The 21,531-nt window shown below is 30.3% G+C and overlaps 3 protein-coding genes across 6 annotated transcripts; 2 read left to right on the top strand and 1 right to left on the bottom strand.

Moving 5' to 3' along the window:
• The first annotated feature begins 1,970 nt into the window (after positions 1-1,970).
• On the top strand, positions 1,971-6,919 carry LOC113858049 (pentatricopeptide repeat-containing protein At5g14770, mitochondrial). Of its 2 annotated transcripts, XM_027490468.1 has the most exons (3): positions 2,032-2,691; positions 2,902-2,993; positions 3,084-6,919. In XM_027490468.1, the coding sequence occupies exons 1-3, from the start codon at positions 2,126-2,128 to the stop codon at positions 5,222-5,224; spliced, it is 2,799 nt and encodes a 932-aa protein (XP_027346269.1). In that variant the 5' UTR covers positions 2,032-2,125; the 3' UTR covers positions 5,225-6,919. The 2 variants fall into 2 exon arrangements, with proteins under 2 accessions (XP_027346268.1, XP_027346269.1); XM_027490467.1 differs by having other exon boundaries at positions 1,971-5,780; positions 6,431-6,919.
• A 1,443-nt stretch (positions 6,920-8,362) lies between these two features.
• On the top strand, positions 8,363-11,226 carry LOC113858358 (clathrin light chain 1-like). The gene is made up of 3 exons (XM_027490974.1): positions 8,363-8,789; positions 10,295-10,448; positions 10,555-11,226. The coding sequence occupies exons 1-3, from the start codon at positions 8,452-8,454 to the stop codon at positions 10,981-10,983; spliced, it is 921 nt and encodes a 306-aa protein (XP_027346775.1). The 5' UTR covers positions 8,363-8,451; the 3' UTR covers positions 10,984-11,226.
• Positions 11,227-13,415: 2,189 nt separating this feature from the next.
• LOC113858375 (cold-responsive protein kinase 1-like) lies at positions 13,416-19,022 on the bottom strand. 3 transcript variants are annotated; one of them, XM_027491002.1, is made up of 7 exons: positions 18,708-19,022; positions 17,939-18,047; positions 17,125-17,237; positions 16,615-16,825; positions 16,264-16,501; positions 14,908-15,058; positions 13,416-14,020 (listed from the first exon to the last, which is right to left on the bottom strand). In XM_027491002.1, exons 2-7 carry the CDS (start codon positions 18,012-18,014, stop codon positions 13,706-13,708), a joined length of 1,104 nt encoding a protein of 367 aa, XP_027346803.1. In that variant the 5' UTR covers positions 18,015-18,047; positions 18,708-19,022; the 3' UTR covers positions 13,416-13,705. The 3 variants fall into 3 exon arrangements, with proteins under 3 accessions (XP_027346803.1, XP_027346804.1, XP_027346802.1); XM_027491003.1 differs by having other exon boundaries at positions 18,763-19,022; XM_027491001.1 differs by having other exon boundaries at positions 17,939-18,051; positions 18,713-19,021.
• Positions 19,023-21,531: the final 2,509 nt, after the last annotated feature.

Genomic DNA, 21,531 nt, shown 5'->3' with positions numbered 1-21,531 from the left:
AATTTATAATGATAAAATAATAAACATCAATAGTAAAATCTTAGATCCCTTTTTTAAAACAAAACTTACTGTTATTATGTGATGTTGATATGGACTTCGTTAAAGAGTCGTTCAAAATGAGGAGGGAATTCTACGTTTTTTCTTAGATTTATATTTATATAAAATTTATCTAATAATAAAATGTTGAAAAATATGTATCAAAGTATATCTTTATGTCATTTTCCCTTCACCTATAAATAGTTTTAACCATTATACTTAAAGTGCTAGTTTCCATTGTCCTCTGAACGATGTGAATGAATTTTTTCTTTTGATTTAAAAAAATTAAATTTTTATTAATTTAAATATCTAAAATTGAGTTTACATATTTTAAAAACAATAACCTTATTAAAACATTATTACATTATAGATATAAAAGATAATAAGTATTTTAATTGTTAATAAAAATTTGTTATTAATCGTTTAAATTCAAATTTAAGAATAGAAGTTTATAAAATTAATAAAATTACGGAAGAAAATAAAACAATAAATAGAATATAACTCTAAAGAAAACATGAGTTGTCCAATTTATTCAAAGTTTATTTATTTAAATCTAGCCTTTTTATTTATATTGAGCCTTTATTTTGTGCAAAAGAAGAAAAAGGAAGAATGATTTTCTGCACTTAATATAAGAAATTAAAATAATAGATTAATTGTTATAGTCTTTAGTATCTTCTAAATATGAAGGGTGAATGGTTTTTCTGCACTTTTTTTTATTTTATTAAATGAATGATTATATATATAGATTCACATAATTTTAAATAAAAAATTTATTATGTGATTTTTTTTTTCATTTAAAACTTCTTACCTTGATTTACATATATAATAAGTATATAATCATTAAGTACTTATTTGTTCTTTTTATTTTAGAACAACATCCTAAGTAAACTTTAATACATGAGATTCATGGTAGTATTTAAGAAAGACTCATTATGTAAGAAAAAAAAAATAAAAAATAAATAAATAAATATATATATATATATATATATATATATATATATTACATGTTAAGAAAGCTAAAAAAAATTTAATTGTTTAATAAATCTGTTATTATAATAAGAAGATATAAATTCTAAAAAATAATTATCCATATATAATAACTATGATAAGATAGTCTATCATACATAACAGAAACAAGTATATAGTATCATAAAAGTGTCAACAAAATAAAATTGGTAGCAATAAGCGCAGTGAAGCATACGAAATAGTCAAATCAACATAAACATGTATACATGCAAAATAACAAAAGAAACAGAGTGCATGGAGAAGAAATCGTATGTGTCAAAAGAACTATTTGGGTTAGTAGCTTTTCATTTTCATTCTTACTCTAACTTTTTATTTTTGTTTAATAGGAGGACATCATATTACAAACAAAAAAACTCTCTACTTTAACTTGAATTCTTCTAAATCATTAGCAATTAAGAATAACTTTCCTGCTAACGCGCTCCAAACTATGTGAACATTCACTAAATATGTTCGCACTTCTTTATAAAAAAAGACTTAGTCAATAAATATATCTACTAAATTATTTGTAGTGACTATGTTTCTATCAAAAATAATTTATCTTCAATCATATCTCAAAAAAATATATCTACTAAATATTTATTTAATATTTTAAATTAAATGTGTGTATATATATATATATATATATGATTATTTAAAATAAAATATTAAATTAAAAAATTATTAAAACATCAAAATTGAATTAATATTGAATTGAAAATATTTTATTTATGAAGTAATACTTGTAATTTTATTTATGAAGTAATACTTGTAATTTATGTAAAGTTTAATATTGAATTGAAAACATTTTTTTAGAAAATATATAAATTAAAATTAATAAGATGTGAGAAAAAGAAAAGAGTGCAAGAATCATCTCTCCTTCTTTTGGTTCTTTTCATAAAGCCCAAATTTAAGACATCGAGATTACTGAACCCAAAAAAAAAAAAAACAAAGAAGCGCGGAAACAATCTCTTCTTGTTCTGCTTCCACCATAGTCCACGCCGTTGCAGTGCCGGTAAACTTGAATTGACACCCCACCATGTCGTAGAACGTTTGAAGCTCCTTGTGCTGTGTGTTATTCTCAGAAATGATGCATCTGAAGAAGCTTCAAAGCAAGACCCTCGTGTTTGTTTTCTCTTCCACCAGAACCTCGTACCGTCCTCCCTACTCTATCAACGACCACCCTTTGATTCCCATCAGAAGATTCTCTTCCCACCTTCATAAGGATTCGATTTTGATCCCACCCATGAAGACCCATCTCTATGCTTCGTTCTTTTGCACCCTCATTCGCCTCTACTTGGCATGTGGCAGGTTCTGCATTGCCTCTCATGCTTTCTTCCGCATGCGTGCCCTTGGTCTTGTTCCCTCTTTGCCTTTGTGGAACGATATTTTGTATGAATTCAATGCCTCTGGTTTGGTTTCTCAGGTAAAAGTGTTGTATTCCGAGATGCTTTTTTGTGGGGTTGTGCCTAATGTTTGTAGTGTTAATGTATTTGTTCATTCGTTATGCAAAATGGGGGAATTGGATTTGGCTTTAGGGTATCTCAGGAACAATGTTTTTGATACTGTTACCTATAATACTGTTATTTGGGGATTTTGTAAGCATGGATTGACTAATCAAGGTTTTGGGTTATTGTCTGAAATGGTTAAAAGGCGTGTCAGTGTTGATTCAGTCACTTGCAATATACTGGTTAAAGGGTATTGCCAAATTGGATTGGTTCAATATGCAGAGTGGGTTATGTGCAACTTGGTTGATGGGGGCATTCCACAAGATGTTGTAGGTTCGAATACCCTGATTGATGGGTATTGTGAAGCTGGATTGACGGATAGGGCATTGGCTTTGATGGAGAATAGCTGGAAGAGTGGTGTCAAGCCTGATATTGTTACTTATAACACTTTGCTCGATGCTTTGTGTAAAACGGGTGATCTTGCTAGGGCGGAGTCACTTATCAACGGTATTTTGGGCTTTCGTGGTGTTGGAATGAGGGATGGAGAATGTGGTAAGTTAAAAGATTATGGTGTTGAAACGAGGGATGAGATGAGAGATTTGCAGCCAACACTTATTACGTACACGACATTAATTACTGCATATTGTAAGCATCGTGGAATCGAAGAATCCCTTTCTCTGTATGAGCAAATGATTATGAGCGGAATTATGCCTGATGTGGTTACTTGTAGTTCTATTCTTTACGGACTTTGCAGGCATGGTAAATTAACTGAAGCAGCACTTCTGCTAAGAGAAATGTATAAAATGGGTTCAGATCCTAATCACGTCTCATACACTACGTTTATTAATTCATTATTAAAATCAGGGAGGGTAATGGAAGCTCTTAATCTTCAAAGCCAAATGGTTGTTCGGGGTATTTCTTTTGATCTGGTTTTGTGTACAACTATGATGGATGGACTTTTCAAAGTTGGGAAATCTAAAGAGGCTGAGGAAATGTTCCAAAGTATTTTAAAGCTCAATCTTGTCCCAAACTGTGTCACATATTCGGCATTGCTTGATGGTTATTGTAAGTTAGGAGGCATGGAATTTGCAGAGTCAGTGTTGCAAAAAATGGAGAAGAAACATGTTCTTCCGAATATTATTACTTTTTCTTCTATTATAAATGGATATGCCAAAAAAGGAATGCTCGGCAAAGCAGTTGATGTGTTAAGGAAGATGGCCCAAAGGAATATTATGCCAAATGCTTTTATTTATGCTATTTTAATGGATGGCTATTTTAGGGCAGGTCAACAAGAAGCTGCTGCTGGTTTCTATAAGGAAATGAAATCATGGGGATTGAAGGAAAACAATATCATATTTGATATCTTATTGAACAACTTGAAAAGAGCTGGAAGGATGGTGGAAGCTCAGTCATTAATTGAAGATTTTCATTCCAAGGGTATTTATCCAGATATTTTTAACTACACTTCTCTAACAGATGGCTACTTCAAAGAAGGAAACGAATCAGCTGCTCTTTCCGTAGTACAGGAAATGATGGAGAAAAACATGCAGTTTGATGTTGTTGCTTACAATGCTATGACTACAGGGCTTTTGAGGCTGGGGAAATATGAACCACAGTCTGTGTTTTCAAGAATGCTAGATTTGGGTTTGACTCCAGATTGTGTTACATATAACTCTGTAATTAACACATACTGCATACAAGGTAATACACAAAATGCTTTGGATCTATTGAATGAGATGAAGAGCTATGGGGTAATGCCAAATGTTGTTACGTATAACATTCTGATTGGTGGGCTTTGTAAATCTGGTGCAACCGAAAAAGCAATGGATGTTTTGAATGAAATGTTGGTTAAGGGGTTTGTACCTATGCCAATTACTCACAAGTTTCTGCTTAAAGCATATTCAAGGAGTCGAAAAGCAGATGCAATTTTGCAAATTCACAAGCAGCTTGTGGCTATGGGCCTCAAGCTCGACCAGACAGTATACAATACTCTAATCACTGTGTTATGCCGGTTAGGGATGACCAAAAAAGCAAATGTGGTGCTTAATGAAATGGTGACAAAAGGAATTTCAGCTGATGTTGTTACTTATAATGCCCTTATTCGTGGTTACTGTACAGGAAGTCATTTGGAGAAGGCTTTTAATACTTATTCACAGATGATGGTGGATGGAATATCTCCAAACATTACAACTTACAATACCCTTTTAGGATGTCTTTCAACTGCTGGTTTGATGAGAAAGGCAGATAAATTAGTTAGTGAGATGAAGCAAAAAGGACTTTTCCCAAATGCCACTACTTATAACATATTGGTTTCTGGCCATGGTAGGGTTGGAAATAAACAGGATTCAATAAAACTTTATTGCGAAATGATAACTAAAGGTTTTGCTCCCACCACCGGAACCTACAATGTACTTATTCATGATTATGCCAAAGCAGCAAAGATGCGCCAAGCTAGAGAACTTTTGAATGAGATGTTGACAAGAGGAAGAATCCCTAATTCTTCAACATATGACATTCTAATCTGTGGATGGTGCAAACTATACTATCAGCCAGAGATTGATAGGGCACTTAAACTGTCATATCGAATTGAGGCGAAAAAATTACTGAGAGAAATGTGTGAAAAAGGACATGTGCCATCTGAGAACACTCTCTTATATATCAGTTCAAATTTTTCCATACCAGGAAAAAATGCTGATGCCAAAAGGTTGTTGAAGGTATTTGCCCAGAAGAATGTGTGACAAATGGTCTATGGACAGATAATGAGATAATGTGAAAATGATGCTATGATCAATCCTAAATGAAGTGGGTCTTAAATGTCCTAAAGAGTCAATTGTGATGAGGAATTCCCTTGTCTTTTTTATTTGGCATTGAAGGCGATGGTGTTCTAAGTTTAGAAATAGCTTGAGCATTGACAATCCATATCTTTATTTGCATCATAATATCACTGTATTATGTTGTTAAATTTTCTATGATTGCACATGGTAATCTAGGATGAAGAACATATAATAACAAATCCATTACAATCATTCACGGATTGGAACTCATGAAAAATTAAGGGTGACATGGATCAGCAATGAATTTTTGGTGTGATGGCAGTGGTCTACTGCTACCAAGATGGCGAGAATATATTGAAGCAGCGGACTAAATATGATCAAGTTATTGACAGTGACAAAGTGACAAGAGTCCATTCTGAGATTGTTCCAGCATTCTCAGACAGTCATCAGGCTATATAAGACCAATTTGTTGATGATGTTACTGACAAAGTGCACAATGCTGCTGTGCCCCAATTTTCAGGTATATAATTTTATCTAATTATTAAATTGTCATATTGTATCGACTGGGACACATTGGGAATTATTTACCTTCTCCTAAGAGTTAATACCCTACATTGATTTGATGCTGGTTTCCCTCTAATAATATTACCAGTTATTTCTTTTTCTAGCAATGAATTTCAGATATATAATTTTATCTAATTATTCAATTGTCTATGCCTTTTTGTATAAGCCTTTGTTTCTACTTTTGTTGTTTCACTTCACATACTTGTGGTGCTTCTTGAGTATTTGAATTTTAGTAGGTCTAAAGAAGTGCTGCATTTTTTAAAGTGAAAAGTTTTTTTCCTCTATATTACTTGCAGTAAAAACTTATGGCAGTTTTTAAAAATAGGTGGCCCTCATGTTTCATTGACTGTGTAAAACATTTTTCTTTGTTTAGTGGATAAAAAATAACTCCTTATAAAAACAGCGGTGTATCGATTTTTTTTCATTTGTGCAATTTCATAACCCATGTCGTTATATTCCTCTCAACTCCAAAAGGAGGGTACAAACGGTTTCTTCTAGTAACCAAACAGATTCATTGCTTTTCATACCATAGCTTTTGTTTTTGCTTTTGATGATCCCTTCCTCTCTCTCTCATTCAAGAAATTGGAAAAATAATTTGAGCTGCAGGATTATCTGGAGCATGGCCGTGAGTTGTACAATGACCAATTAAGTTCATGCTTGGTAGTTCACTCTATCTTATTTGTAACAAAGTCCAAAGCCGAGTAGAGTTTCCTCTTCTGTATCAGATTAAGATCCTCACAAAAGTAGGGTGAGATACCCCTTAACCAGAATTTGGAAGATATTCACATCTTAGGCCCACTATGCAGTGTAATGCTTAGAATTGGATCATAAAGTTGAAATTGGAGAGCCTAATATGTTGTACTTGTTTATTTTGTGGCTGATGGCAAATGTTGGCGGCTGCATATTTAGATAACCTATTAAATGTAACATCAATTCTACCCTTCTGATTGTGGTTACAATTTTACAATACATTCTTTTGATCAATACATGTCCTAACAATGTTCACAATACACTAAACTAAGCAGCATTGTTTTATCCAATTGATGATCCTATCAACCCAAATCCCTTGGAAGACACAGTAGTAGCAGAATATGGGGTTGGTGAATCTGCTTAATATATAGTGTAAATGTAATGCTACTGTTTTCACTTCCATTATTGAAGCTTCAACAACTTTTACGCTCCATGACATCATAATATATACTTACTTGACATAGTCATACGTGAAGCTAAGTGCTTTGGATAGATACACTATGCATTTTTGTCATACACACTTTTATTTTGGACAAAGTTCATTTTTGAAAGCAAATGATTTGTGTGAGCTGCAAATTGAACTATGAAATGTAAGCTTTGGAGCTAAATGTCCAAGACTGCATGTGTCTATGACTAATACAAGAATCAACGACTGATTTGAAGCTTACTTAACTTGATATTTGTAAACGACTTTATGATCTAACCGAATGAATATGTTTACTCTTACAAATGTATGAAGATGCACTCTTTAAGTTGTGATATATAATTAAATTTGTAGCTTATTGATAATCGCAAGCATTAGAAATTTTGATATGCAAATTCCTTAATAGCAAAAAAAATGGTAATCAATTTTTAATTTTTTTTTTCTGTTGATTTTTCTCTACTAGTAAGGCACTTGAAATTAAATTGCTTGATACCTATTTTAAGTTATTAATAATTTAGCCTTGATATATCTTCAAGGTTTTGCGAAATATATAATTATTCTTGTTTTTGTTTAAGAGTTGGTTCCCTCTATCATGCCTATATTTTGGTTTTAATTATTACATTTGGAATCAATTTCACAGCGGAAAGAAATTGTAGAAATTCCATTTTAAACTTTTAAATAATACAGATCAAAAGTAAAAAAAAAAAAAAAGTTATAATGATTAAAAATATATTTAAAATAAAAAATAAATAAATTTAACTAAAAAGAAATAGCGCTGCCTTGGTTGATTATTTTACTTACATAATTATTATCATTGTTTTTCTGAAAAGTTACGTTCAAACTAAAATATTGTTGGTATGTCTGTTCCGCACCTTACTATTTAGTTTCTTCTGGGCAAAACCCCTATTCAATATTAAAAAAAATCACTATAAATAATAATATTTATTTAAAAGGGTACAATTATAATCTTATAAAAAAATATAAGTTCGTAAATATAAAAACTAAAAATATATTATCTTGATTTTAAATATCAGTAAATACAGATGTATTAAATATTTAAAGAAAAAAATTTACCACTCTCGTTAATTTTATACATCTCAAATTAAATTGTTTTCGATAAAAAAAACTATAATTTAAAAATAAAATAAAAAGTATTGTTGGAGTAAATACATTCTTTTGCTATGTTGCAATTCGTATTGAATAAAAAATGCAGTTAATTGTAAAAAAAAATAAAAATACTTTCCATAATAAAAATTATCCAAAAATATTTTGAATCTTTGATTTCTTTCTTTTCAACAAATTCCATTATTCATTTCTTTTTCTTTTCACCGTTAAGTATTTAAAAAGTCAAAGAAAGAACAAGAAGAGTCTCTGCTCTCTCTTTCTTTTCCGTTCTAAGCGTTTCGCAGAAGAGAGAGAAAGTATTCATCTCTAGAGAGAGAAAACCGGAAACATGTCCGCCTCCTTCGACGCCTTCACCGTCGACGAGCACCACTTCGCCGCCCCCGCCACCGAGGACACCTTCTCCGGATACGACGGCTACTCCAACTTCCCCGGCGACGATGTCCCCCTCGACCACACCTCGACGGCGGCGTCGCCGGAGGTCTTTGGATTCAGCGATCCCGATCCGAGTTACTCTCAATCCCCATTCGAACAAGATCACGTAGTCGAGAATGGAAACGGAAACGAAAACGGCTACGGCGACGGCGTTTTTGTCTCCGACGGACCAGTGCTTCCACCGCCCGGCGAGATGGAGCCGGAAGAAGGTTACGTCCTTCGGGAGTGGCGCCGGTATAACTCTCTTTTGCTCTTTCTTTCTCTCTCTAAGACTAAGCTTTTATTTATAGTTTGAAGAGTTGAGTCTGCTTTGTGAATTTGTCAGATCTTGTTCGGATTTGCTTAGATCTATAGTTGCTTGAAAACAGTTAGGATTGGGCATAGGAAGTAACGAATTGGTGAACTTTGTTTTATTCGATTTCATACGGAAGTAGTTACTTGAGGTGTTATATTAAGAAGAAAAAAGTTTTTTCGTTGTTTAATTTTTGGGTGGTTGAGATTTAATATAATTGTATGCTTAAGTGGGAGGAATCGATTTGCATTCGCGTGTGCTAACTAAAGGGATGAAGCAGATTTGCCTGATCATGCTGTGTTACCTTACTGCTACTGATAGCTTCACCTGTGGAAGTTGGATCTGTGTGGTTACTAAACTTTATGTCACTTAAGGTCAAAGCCGATTCTGGGGTTTGTTAGATCTGTCTTGTGTGCTGATTCTTCCATGATCATCACTCCCCCTGTTAAACTTATATCCTGGAATCAATTCTCAAATAAAGCTTGGCGTGTCCATGCTGGCAGATTTTTTTTTCTCCTTCTCCGTTTTTTTTTTCCGCTGCTGTAGTTCAGGGTGTAATATATATTAGAGAACCTGGTTATGTAAATATATGCACATGTGAATTTTGATCCTTGTATAGTTTTGCATTGACATCGTGGCTTTCTTTTTATTATCGTGGCACATTACCCAGTTTTTCTAATGTTAAATTTCTCTCTATGCATCATGTACTGAGTACCAGAATAAGATAAATTGATATTATTTTGATTCATAAACTGAAGAATTCAAGCTTTCCTCAAAGATCAAGTAGTGTGGCTAAATTGGGATTCTAATTTGCAAATTCATAAACATGCCATTTCCAAATTCCAAGTTCTTGCAATCATAGCTCCTTAATGATGCCAAACATATTTTGTTTTCTGTTTACTACCAAATCATATGTCGTAAACAATATGAATTTGAAGCTTGTAATTACTCAATAAAACCAGAGAACCGGATATTTATTGGCTTTGATTTTTTGCTTGAGAAATATATGCATCAAATGTGTTTCATTTTGCACCTTGTGCAGAATGATGCATCCTAGAAAGATAGAAATATAGATGGTGCATAAGAGTGAATGATGTTTAGAATATAATTTTTTATTTTGTTAACATCAATCCCATAAGACTAATTTTAAGCATATAAAAATAATGTTTTAATTAGGAAAGAAATATTTATTACACTTTTGCATTTTTGATGTAATAAATACTTACTTTCTCAAAAAAATTGTATTACTTTTGGATGCTTAACATTTTCCAATGATATATGCTAATGTGACCATTAATACAAATGCCATTTGGTTGGTTTTCTGAGAAAAAGATATTCTGCAACCTGATGGTAGGACAAGTGTTTTGCTTGCAATCTAGTCTTTAGCCAACTATGATTTAAGATCTGTTCCATGTTAATTGTCAACAAAAATGAATTCATTATGCAGTCAAAATGCCATTCAGCTTGAGGAGAAGGAGAAAGGGGAAAAAGAAATGAGATTGAGGATTATTGAGGAAGCGGAGGAGTATAAGGCTGCTTTCTATGAGAAAAGGAAGCTTACTGTTGAGACTAACAAGGTTCAAAACAGAGAAAGGGAAAAGGTAAGGTCATACATACATCGTATTTTGTTTTTCACAATATATATATATATATATATATATATTTCTGCCTTTTTAATCTCAGAAATAAACTTCGTATGTTGAGCAGATATACTTGGTTAATCGAGAGAAATTCCACAAAGAGGCTGACAAAAATTACTGGAAAGCTATTGGGGAGATTATTCCTCGTGAGGTTCCCAACATTGAGAAGAAAAGAGGCAAAAAAGATCAGGAGAATAAAAAGCCATCAATCACAGTCGTCCAAGGCCCAAAGCCTGGAAAACCCACAGATCTTTCTAGGTTGAGGCAGATATTGTTAAAGCTGAAACATACACCACCACCTCACATGATTCCCCCTCCACCTGCACCTGCTAAAGACTCCAAAGATGGGAAAGATGGAAAAGAAACAGCACCTAAAGCAAATGGATCTGCACCAGAAGCTGCACCTGTTTCACAACCAAAAAATGCCAGCACTAATGGTACTGCAGATTCACCCCCGAAAGAAGTTCCATCCACTAAGGAGCAGTCTTCTACTTAATTCTGCCTTTCATACTTAAGCTCTCACAATCTTTCTTCACCTATGCCTTTTTCCCCCTGCTGGTCTTTATGGATCCTTTTGTCATGGTATTAGTTTCTATGGCTTTTTTGGTTTGCATTTTATTTCCCCATTGAGGTTTTGTATCATTTATATCCATTATTGACTATTATATGACCTTGAAATTCAAATGTTCATGGGTTTTTAATACATCATTGAAAAATAAAAAGTTTTTTTTTTTTTTTTATGTTTTTACTTCTATGATTATGGGTTTGTTCACTGGTGTCAATTATAAAAAAAAATTCCAACTGGTAAGTGTATTTTTAATGCCCAATCTATCCCCCTATTTTTTCTGTCTAGGGGAGGAGAGGTGGGAATTGGCTTAGGGATGTGGTTTTCGCAAGGTTTAAATCTTGTCCTTTACATATCATGTCTCTTTTAATTTATCATAATATATCAAAAGAGGAACTCTACCCATTTATATTCTTATTATTGGTAATATTCTCATTGTTATATTTTTCTTTTTTATGCCCGAAAATTATTTTTTTTTATTTTCATTTTTTACGGGGAATTAAATAAGCATTCTATTAAAATTCTTGATTTCGTATTTTATTTTCACAATCGATTGGATCTCTACAGTTTCATAGTTGAGCTCGAAATTGTTTATAGTTTCGAATAACAGATGGGAATATGGGAGTTTCTGAATGAAATTCACCGCTATATTGAATGCAAGCGACTGAGGCATTAAAATCAAAGATTTAAATTATGACTGGTGTCAAACTTGAAATTAATATTTTTTTAATAAAATTCAATATTGATTAATTTAATCAGGAATTTGAAAGTTTTTATAACTAGATCAATTTGATACAAAAATAAAATTAATAAATACTTTATCATATAATTTTATTTTAACAGATATTATATTTTTAAAATATAAATAAATATCAAATTTTAGATAACATATTAATAAATGTTCAAATTATATAAAATATGATATACATAATTAAAAAAATAATATAAGATGATTTAACAATTAGATTCATCAAATTTGTATTATAAAAAATTATCAAAAAATGTCGTAAGACACTTAGTGTTAACCATACTAACTCTTAAATTATTAATATATATGTTTAATTAAGTGCTTATATGAAAATAAATTAATTTAAAAATATTTTTTTCAATTTTTTCTTAAAAAACTGAAAACATAATTTTTTTTAAAAGTAAATTTAACTAACTCCTTACTAACAGGAATGTTGGCCTTTGGTTAAACAAAACTAATTTATTTTTTTTAAGAATTTTTGTTTTGTATTTATTACACAATAAATATTATAAGTTTAAAGTTTATTTATAAAAAGTTTATGACTCTAGTAAGTTACTTTTACCTTATTTTAATAAACTTCTTAGGCTATATTTAATAAAATTAACTAAAAACTAATAACTTTATAAATAATTTATTGAATTATAACTATTTAGTAAAATTAGTTAAAATTTAATAAATGATTAAAAATATAATATTTGAATTGAATGAGGAGTGAAAGAGACTTATAATTTGTATCTATGTATGATTTACTTAAAATTGGTAAGGATAAAAGTGAGATATATTTATTAATAGCTATAATTTATAAGTTGAATGTTATTTTAATAAGCTTTTCAAAAATTAACTTTAAAAATTTATTAGTTTATTTTATTTTGTAGTTATTAAATGGCTCTACTATCTTATTTTTTAAAAATTAATAAATTATAAATTTATAAATAAGCTATAAACTTGTGTTACAAAATACAACCTAAATATAGCTTATTCAAATAAATTATTTTCAACATATCTTAATAAATTGTATCATTAAATTTATATTATGAGTGCTTAATTAAACATTATTTCTAAGCACAACCCTTAGACTAATGTTAAATAATATTTTTAATTTTTTTAATAGTATTAAAACAAAAAAAATCAATTATTTTTAAAATTAAGACGCATTAAATACATGCTTCTATAACAAGCAATAGTAATTCAGCCCTATATTATAAATTTTAGTCTATATTATTAGAAAAAACATATTTTTAAGAATTATTCTCATTCTTGTTATATGACTTCTATTGCATTAGGTGTATAATTTATTTTTTTTAGTAAATTTTTCATTCATTTCATATATTTTCTCTTAAATTTGATTCTAATTTAATTTAAATTTAAAATCTTGATATACTGTATCCAATTAAAAATGATTTTTAGATAAACTAAATTTTAATTTTACTATAATCTTCATCAATCTTATATCATTGTACCAAAAAATAATTCAATCTTAATATCAATGTTTTTTTAATTTCAACACCTTCACATCAATAAAGATAATGTATCTAAAATTTAATAATGTATTTTTATCATTTTCTACTTAAATTTAAAAGTTTTATTTTTTTTAATTTAATCGTATTGTCATTAACAATAAAAATATATATTATTTTCTTTAAATTTTATTTAAATTTGAAAACTCGTGGAGAAATTCACTAGTTACATAGAAAAGGCTATTATTAAAAAAGAGAAAGAAAGAAAAAAAAAAGCAAAACCATAAAAACACCTTTAAAAACTTATCCAAACACCTTATATTACCTTCTTAAAAATAATATCAAAAGAAAAATGTAAAAGAAAACAAAAGAAGATAATCTATCTTTCATTTTTCTTTCCTTCTATTTTTAACAATGCAATTCACACATGAGGAGTTTGATTCAGGCTTCACCGAGGGGTCACCTGAGTAATGCTGGCAGGGTTAGAGCTGAATTGATAGCTTGTGGACTCAAAAGATGACTTCTTTAGAGAGGATTCTCCCGAATCCTGGAAGAACCCTGGTGCTGTTAGTTGCTTTTCATTGATCCTGATGTTCTTGGAAAGCATATCAACAACCTGAGACATCATTGGTCTTCTACTTGCTGCTGCCTGTGTGCAGAAAAAAGCTACTTTCATGTACCTAACAACCTCTTCCTCAGGAAATTCACTCATCTCTGGATCCACAAGCTCTAACAGTTTCCCCTCTTCATACAGTTGCCAAGCCTGTTATAGCAGAAGTGAATATCATTATGTTCAGCTCAAGTCTCATTGAGAAGAACATACACACAACTTGCATATATTTGGTCAAAGGAAAACATTAAAGGTTCTTGTGTTGTGCCACACTTTATGTGGAATGATGAAAAAGTGGAAGTGAATTCTATGTTGAATTGAGTGAAAAGAATCTGAATGGAAAGAAAAAGAACATGCGGAAAGTGGGAGGAATAATTTTGGAAAGGAAATTCATTAGTTCAAACTTCAAATGCAGAATATTATTGTAGTGGATGAGTGAACATATAAGATGAGATGAAGTGAGAATGTATTATAGAAAAAGTAGGGGTAGCATTTATTCAGGAAAAGATGATAAAATTTTGCCTAAAAATGGTTTGGCCACGTGTGAAGAAGGCAAACAGAGGTCCCAGTAAGAAGAGGGATTGAATGACCTTTCTGTAGGCTTGGTCTTTGACAAAATGCAATAGCATCGTGTGTTCCATATAACCAGCCTCACTTAGTGGGAAAAGGTTGTTTTGTTCTTGTTATTTTTATCACAATGAAGTCCATCTAAAGATGCATGGTCCATTTGTAGCTTCATTATTAATGATTTTCCTTTTTGTTTCATTTTTTTACATAACAAATGAGAAATCATATTTATTCCTCCCAAATTAATTACATGCAAACAAGAAATGGAAAGTCACATCCTATCTTCCCACTTTCATTTCTTCCTTTTTCACTACCCTCTCAATTTGTTCCCAAATAAGAATATCAAGGCATCTTAACAATTGATAATACGCTCAGATTTTGTAGGTTATATAACATTACCTTAGAAAGTTACAGAATATGGAATATGATGTTGTAATGCAATTCATAAATATGGGAAGTTGAAAGGTAAATACCCATTCCAAGAGAAATTTGTTGGACCCTCCCCAATTTGTCCTTGCACTGCTTTTGCCACTAATTATTTCAAGTATAAGAACCCCAAAACTGTATACATCAGCCTTCATGGTTAACTGGCCTCCCATTGCATATTCTGGTGCTAAGTAACCACTGCAAAGTATTTCTAAGTTCAACTATCCATCTACGGATTGAAAAATTTTGAAGATGCACAACACTATGTAGACAAATGAGTAAATTTGAAAATCCCACTAATTATAGATATGAAAAACGGGGCAACTACTAACTACTTGGTTCTACTTTGTGAAGACTGAAAAACATTAAAGATAAACAGATTTAGCTCCTCTAAAGGAAATGTTAACGTGAGGGCCTATTCCTCGTTGATTAGATTTTGGATATTTTATGAACATAACTAACTTTAAATCAATGGTGGATAGATCTTCACTTTCTTATTTTGCACATCTCACTTTAAAGGAGCCAAATCCAAAGATAAAAATAAAATTTGAAACACTTTTACGGCATATAACTTTAGAGGGAAATGCCTAAAAATTGGTTGATCAAGAGATATTACTAACATTAAGACAACAATATGATAATCAGTCAAATATGAGGTATTCCACAGAAATCTTTTTCAACACAATATGTTAAGGAAGCAGTGAACCATAATGCTTTATCTGTCAGCACTTAGCAGGTCCAGGAGTGTTTTTGATCTACATTTCCGAGTTCCAACATAACTCCGAGGAAATTGAATATGCCACCAGAGCTTATTGCCAGTAATATCATCTTGTGATATTTAGTTCAAACCAATGGCTTGTGATTATTGTGACGCACTTTACTTTTCATAAAAGCTACAAATACATTTTCTTCATAATCATTTTTTGATATATAATATCCTGCTTTTGGTTGCATGACTGATGTCAAGAATACAAAATAGGTACCCTAGAACCACAAAAATTGCCCATGAGTTTGCATCATTGTCAATATGTCAGTCTAGCTTTATGGAACATGTTCCCTTTGAGTATCTTTGGAGGGATGTGCAACTGAATTATGAACATTCTATTACAAAATATTGCATCTAGTACACTCAGAAAACATTATTTTAGATCTTCTAATTGACCCTAAAGGTTTATCAGTTATTGCATTGCTTATTGCTAGTTCTACTGTCATACCTAGTTGATGAAGGAAAAAGGATCTGGATCACCAAATATGAAGAGTTTCTTCTCCCTCTAATATCATATTAATTAATATTATCTACAGAGGACTTGATAGTAGCCATCAAAAAAAAAAAAAAACTAAGTAGAAATCTTCAAAAGCTATGGAAAAATAAAAACCATAAACCAATTTGAAATATAACATACGTTGTTCCAGCAATTCTTGTGCTAATGTGAGTGATGTCATCTGGAAATAATTTAGCCAACCCAAAATCTCCTATTTTTGGATTAAAGTGTCTGTCAAGTAGTATGTTGCTAGCTTTAATGTCCCTGTGTACAATGTGTGGCACAAGTTCTTCATGAAGAAATGCAAGACCTCTAGCAGTACCTATACAAATATCAGATCTTCTTCTCCAATCTAATCTGGTATGTGTACCTCCTGTGCCTACAAAAAATATGGAGAAAAAAAATAAGAAAGGTTATACGTTTCTTCCTATTATCTGCATATGGATCTTAATTTGTGATTTCATAACTAACACCAATATTTGTCAAATTTACCAAGTAATGCACGATCAAGGCTGTTATTTTCCAAGTATTCGTATACTAATATACGATTAGGTTCTTGAACACAGCAACCGATCAATTCAACAAGGTTTGGATGCTTAACATTTGATATAGTTTTAATTTCAGTTAAAAATTCACGAACTCCCTGCTTTGACCCAGCTGAAAGTGTCTTCACTGCTACTTGTCTTCTATTTTTTAAGGTTCCCTGGCAAATTTCAACATACCTATGTTATAGTGGCTTAACACTCAATAAGAGCATTAAATGATAAAAATGTGATGCTAAGTATACGAATACAGACAGATACCTAACTGGTCTAAGACTAAGATTGACACTTGCATCATGAATGGCATCTTAATTCAACATTAAAGAAGGAAATATATGAAAAAGAAATTATAAATAACCCTCTTGTAGCACAAGCACCTCTGAGGAATCATTTTGATAAGTTCAATTGATCAACAAGCATGTTAATTCCATAATGTTACAAGGGTTTGTAACCCAAATACCTGATAAACAGTTCCAAAGCCTCCTCGTCCTATCTTTTTGCTTGGATGATAGTTATCAGTGGCCAGTCTCAGGTCTTTATCAGAGAAATGCACAACATTATCAAGTGGATAGCCTGAGAAAAAGAGAATAGAGGCATAAAAAATTTGTATCAGGCTTTCAATATAGTAGTGATAAATGAAAAAAATAAAATAAAATAATCTTCTAGAAGCATTACTAATTGGGAAATGCTAACTGGTGCCCGTCAAGGAATCAAAATAGAAAATTTTTATTAGAAAACATAATAAATATACCTTCTCCTGTGATTTCCAACGCAACTTCCAATAAAAACTCACCATTTTGAATTCTTTAACCACTGCCCTAAAGGCGCTTATCAAGACCCTAACAAATTATACACTAGAAATCTTATGAACATCATTGTTGTATCGCCTATCATACACAACCTAACTAGTAAAATTCCCCAAAGCATGTCTGTATACTAAGAATAAGTTTTCACTGACAAATTCTACAACTTAATGGAGACTTTCTATTACTCTTCTCAGACCTTCCTACAATATTGATCAAAATGCAAGACAGCTCAATTGAGAATACTCCATAAATATATCACTCAGAAAAAAGAGAACAGCATAACGGACAAAGATACTCTCCTTCTCTTCATCTGTGATTAAATTGCAAGTATTAGGGTATTGTCTCAGGTAAATTACTTAGAAAGAGCAGGTTCATAGGTAAGCTGATATAAGGGAAAGGAAACAATATAATGGTCCATAATTATTGAAGGCTACAAAATACTAAAATAGGTAATCAACAGGCCCTCACCATCAATCTCATTAGGAGCACGAGAAGGACTCCTTTTCTTCGTCAGAGTTGAGGCTCCAAAGCAGCCACAACTCATAATGATCCTTGGATGTGACTGCTATACTGCAGTCTGCATTAAATTCCATTTTCCAACATAAGTGAAGTGCCATTTGTACGTTTTAATTGCAAACACAACAGATAAAGCCATGCAACTCAAACACACGTTGGCAAGCAACAATAAATAACATGTTCAACTGAAATGGTTCAAGTCAAGCCTTGTTCAACTTGACTTGGATTTCTGTAACATGGCAAATTTCTGAGACAGAATATTATAATTCTAGATAAACAGAACCCAATTATAAGGACTCAAGAACAGAAATTTCAATAAAAGTCAACTACTCCTCGTTAACCGTTTCTTTCATATAATTCTCTTCTGCTCGATCAGTGATCCAACCTTAGATCCTTCATAAAATCTAGGACAGAAAACAACCATCGAATTAAACCGAACGATGATCCTAGGTATCAAAATTTTCCAATTTCATCACAATTCACGAACAAAATTGAAATTTTTCACTGAAACAACAATTAAAAAAAAAAAAAAAAGCCACATAGAGAAAACCCATTTGCAGATTCAGCTCATAATCCAAATCCGATATGAGAATTCAGCCCATAACCCACGAAAATTAACCCTTTGACAAGTCAAAAAAGGAGAGGAACCCCTTTTAGGAAACAAAAACCAAGAGAACAGAAGCGAATTAAAAAAGAAAGAAAAAAGAAGAAAAAGCATCACCTGTGCCACCCAAAAGAAAATGCACAAGTCTAAACAGAGTTTGGCAGTTAAATACCAAGAGGAGTTGAAAATTGAAGAGAGAATTGGAAAAGAAAAGTTTGAGAGAGAAGAGAAAGATATTTAAAAGGAGTGGTTTTGTGTTTCTTGGTGTTGTTGGGATTGGTGTTGCGGCTAGTAAGGACTTGTTCGTGTTGTTGTTGTGTGTCTTGGTTTCTCACTTGGTCCAACTGTGCCAGAAAATGACAGTTTCTTATTTCGGTTAGACCTACGAAGCTGCTAAAGCCTGTCTCAAACCAACGGATCAATCAAATTACTCATTACTTCTTACATGATATTCACTGTAACGCATTAACGCAATCCAATTCCACGCCTCCTTTGGAAATTGGAATTTGGATTCAATGTTTCTTTTCCCACCTCTTTCTAAATATTCTCGCTTTCTTTTTTTATAAGATTCTTCTTAAACTTTTTACTGATTCTTAATATAGTTTTTTTTTTAAGTCGTCGTTTTAAACTTTCAAGTCATGTTAAAAGAATTTAATATATAAGTGTTTAAATAATCAGTTAATTAAATATATTTTTTACTAATTTTATTCTAAATTTTAAAAATTAAACTTCTTACTGAATTTTTTTTATTTTTTATTATTTTAATATTTTTTGTAAATACATATTTTTGTATTTATAAAAATTATCTTTATTTTTTTATTTTTTAAATTTAGAGTTTATATTTTAAACTCTTATTTCTGAAATTTATGATTATTAATATATATTAATTATTAATATGCAATTACAAAAATAATACTATACAATAAAAAAAAGTGTTATTTTAAAATTGTAAAATAAATTATTTTAAAATAAATTATTTTTAAAAATATCTATCTGTAATTATAGAGTTATGTTAACATTATTTTTAAGAAAATTATTATTAAATATTTAAATTTTATTTTCTAATTATTAAAATGTATAATATTTATTATAAAATAAATTATAAATGTATTTCACAATTTACTAAACTAATTTTTAATAAAGTGCACATATTTCATAGAAATTGTCGATTCAAAAACACACGAATTCAAGATGGTGGCTGTTTATTGGTTAATAAATATATTTAAAAAAATTAAGAATTAAGTACAATCCAGCCATGTTATTTTATACACATTCGTCTCCAACATTTCTTATATTAAAAAGGTTTTAAAATATAGCATTGGTATTATTTATTAATTACTTCATTCTTATTTTAAAATTCACTAATAAATATAATATATGCATTTTGTCTTTATTACTTTTTGTCTTAAATATATTATTCAATAATAATTATTTAAAATTAAATTGTGTTTAAATGGACAGTATATGAAAAAAGTTCACGTAGTGAAAATCTTTAATTTTAATTGAATTTCTTGATGATTTTTAAATAGGCACATAAAACACTTTCTTATGTTAATTTTTTTTTTAATAAGCAAAACAACAAGAGAATAAGTTATTTGTTCGGTAATGTAACACTGCAGAATTATAGCACGAAAATTAGCTTCTTCATGAAAATGAGCTAAGGATTATGTCTAATTTTTGTTTATAAAATCTTACAAATCTCTAGAATTAATAAGAAAGTGGTGATAAAAGACTCATGAGTCTTTATTTTATTCAAAGGTTGATTAGTTCCAAACAATCATAGTAATAAATAATATTTCTACTACTTTTATTCTAAATTATATTAAAATCTTATACACCATACAAAATTCAATATTTTATGAGTATTATTAGAGATACTAATATTCAAGGAGCCAAGAAATCTAAGTGACATGAATGTTAAGAGTTGAAGTTGATCGACCAAAGTCTTTAAATAAGTTTGTTTTGATAAAAAAAAAAGGGGGGGAAATAGTCTATTATATATAGAAGCAAAAGTAATACATTGTTTTTATAGTTTTATTAACTCCAACCCGTGAGTTAAGCATTCATAAATATATTTTTTTATAAAAAATTATATATTTATTATATTAAAATTATAAAATTATAATAAATATTTTTTTAAAAAAATTATTATCATTAATTGTTTATTCTAAACTTGACTGAAATTAATAGTTTAAATAAATATTATCTCTTTATAGACTTAGAGAAAATTATAAATATTTATTATTTAAGTATAATTATCTTTAAATTTATTTAATTACTCATAACATAATCATAATTTTTATTATTATTTGATTTTGTTTTACTAAATATAATAATAAAACATACAATATAAACTATGATACTTGAAGACTTCTATGAAATTTTGCCAACGATTGCCTTAAGCATTTAATGACACTTTTAAATCGTTTCTTTTTAGAAAATTATATCGTGCAGTTTCATTCACTGTACAGACAAAAAAAACCTTTAAGTTTTAAAGTCAGTTTGAAAATATTATATTTGATATTTGTATGGTTTTTCATATATTGAAGTTCATGTTTAGATTTATGTTGATTAATATGATTAGTTATTTAACGTGTATAATAAAATGATAGTATTTTTTGAGAATGATAAAATTCAAACATATGTGGATATCATGTTATTCTCAAATTTTTATTTAAACATTTCATTGTCAAGTTCTCAAGGATATTCGGAATTTTAAATTAATGGAAAAATAATAATAATGTCTATGTTCACATGATTCCATTTTCCATCGCAAATTCAATGGTGGTCAATATATTATTATTCCATGGACGTGCCATGTGGTGGAAAAGTCATGGTAAGCAAAATCTAGAAGGATTGCTTTGAAAGCGAATACAATGATATAAATAAGGTTTTCATATCATTTAAATGTTTTATATCATTATTAAAAACCTTAAAGATC

Source organism: Abrus precatorius, unplaced genomic scaffold (genome assembly GCF_003935025.1).
Source record: "Abrus precatorius isolate BTA unplaced genomic scaffold, Abrus_2018 Scaffold2, whole genome shotgun sequence".
Lineage (NCBI taxonomy): Eukaryota > Viridiplantae > Streptophyta > Magnoliopsida > Fabales > Fabaceae > Abrus > Abrus precatorius.
Note: the sequence above shows the minus strand (reverse complement) of the source record. Positions and strands in the feature narration are given on the sequence as shown.

Bases quoted from the DNA above. Each gene is read 5' to 3' on its own strand.
- LOC113858375 (XM_027491002.1), bottom strand. From the start codon at position 18,014: ATGAGTTGTGGCTGCTTTGGAGCCTCAACTCTGACGAAGAAAAGGAGT. The intron at 16,826-17,124 runs GTATTTGGGTTA...GAAATTTGCCAG, and splicing joins GCTTTGGAACTGTTTATCAG to GGAACCTTAAAAAATAGAAG. The intron at 14,021-14,907 runs GTATTTACCTTT...CTGCTATAACAG, and splicing joins ACAAATTTCTCTTGGAATGG to GCTTGGCAACTGTATGAAGA.
- LOC113858358 (XM_027490974.1), top strand. From the start codon at position 8,452: ATGTCCGCCTCCTTCGACGCCTTCACCGTCGACGAGCACCACTTCGCC. The intron at 8,790-10,294 runs GTATAACTCTCT...TTCATTATGCAG, and splicing joins GTCCTTCGGGAGTGGCGCCG to TCAAAATGCCATTCAGCTTG. The intron at 10,449-10,554 runs GTAAGGTCATAC...TATGTTGAGCAG, and splicing joins AAAACAGAGAAAGGGAAAAG to ATATACTTGGTTAATCGAGA.
- LOC113858049 (XM_027490467.1), top strand. From the start codon at position 2,126: ATGATGCATCTGAAGAAGCTTCAAAGCAAGACCCTCGTGTTTGTTTTC.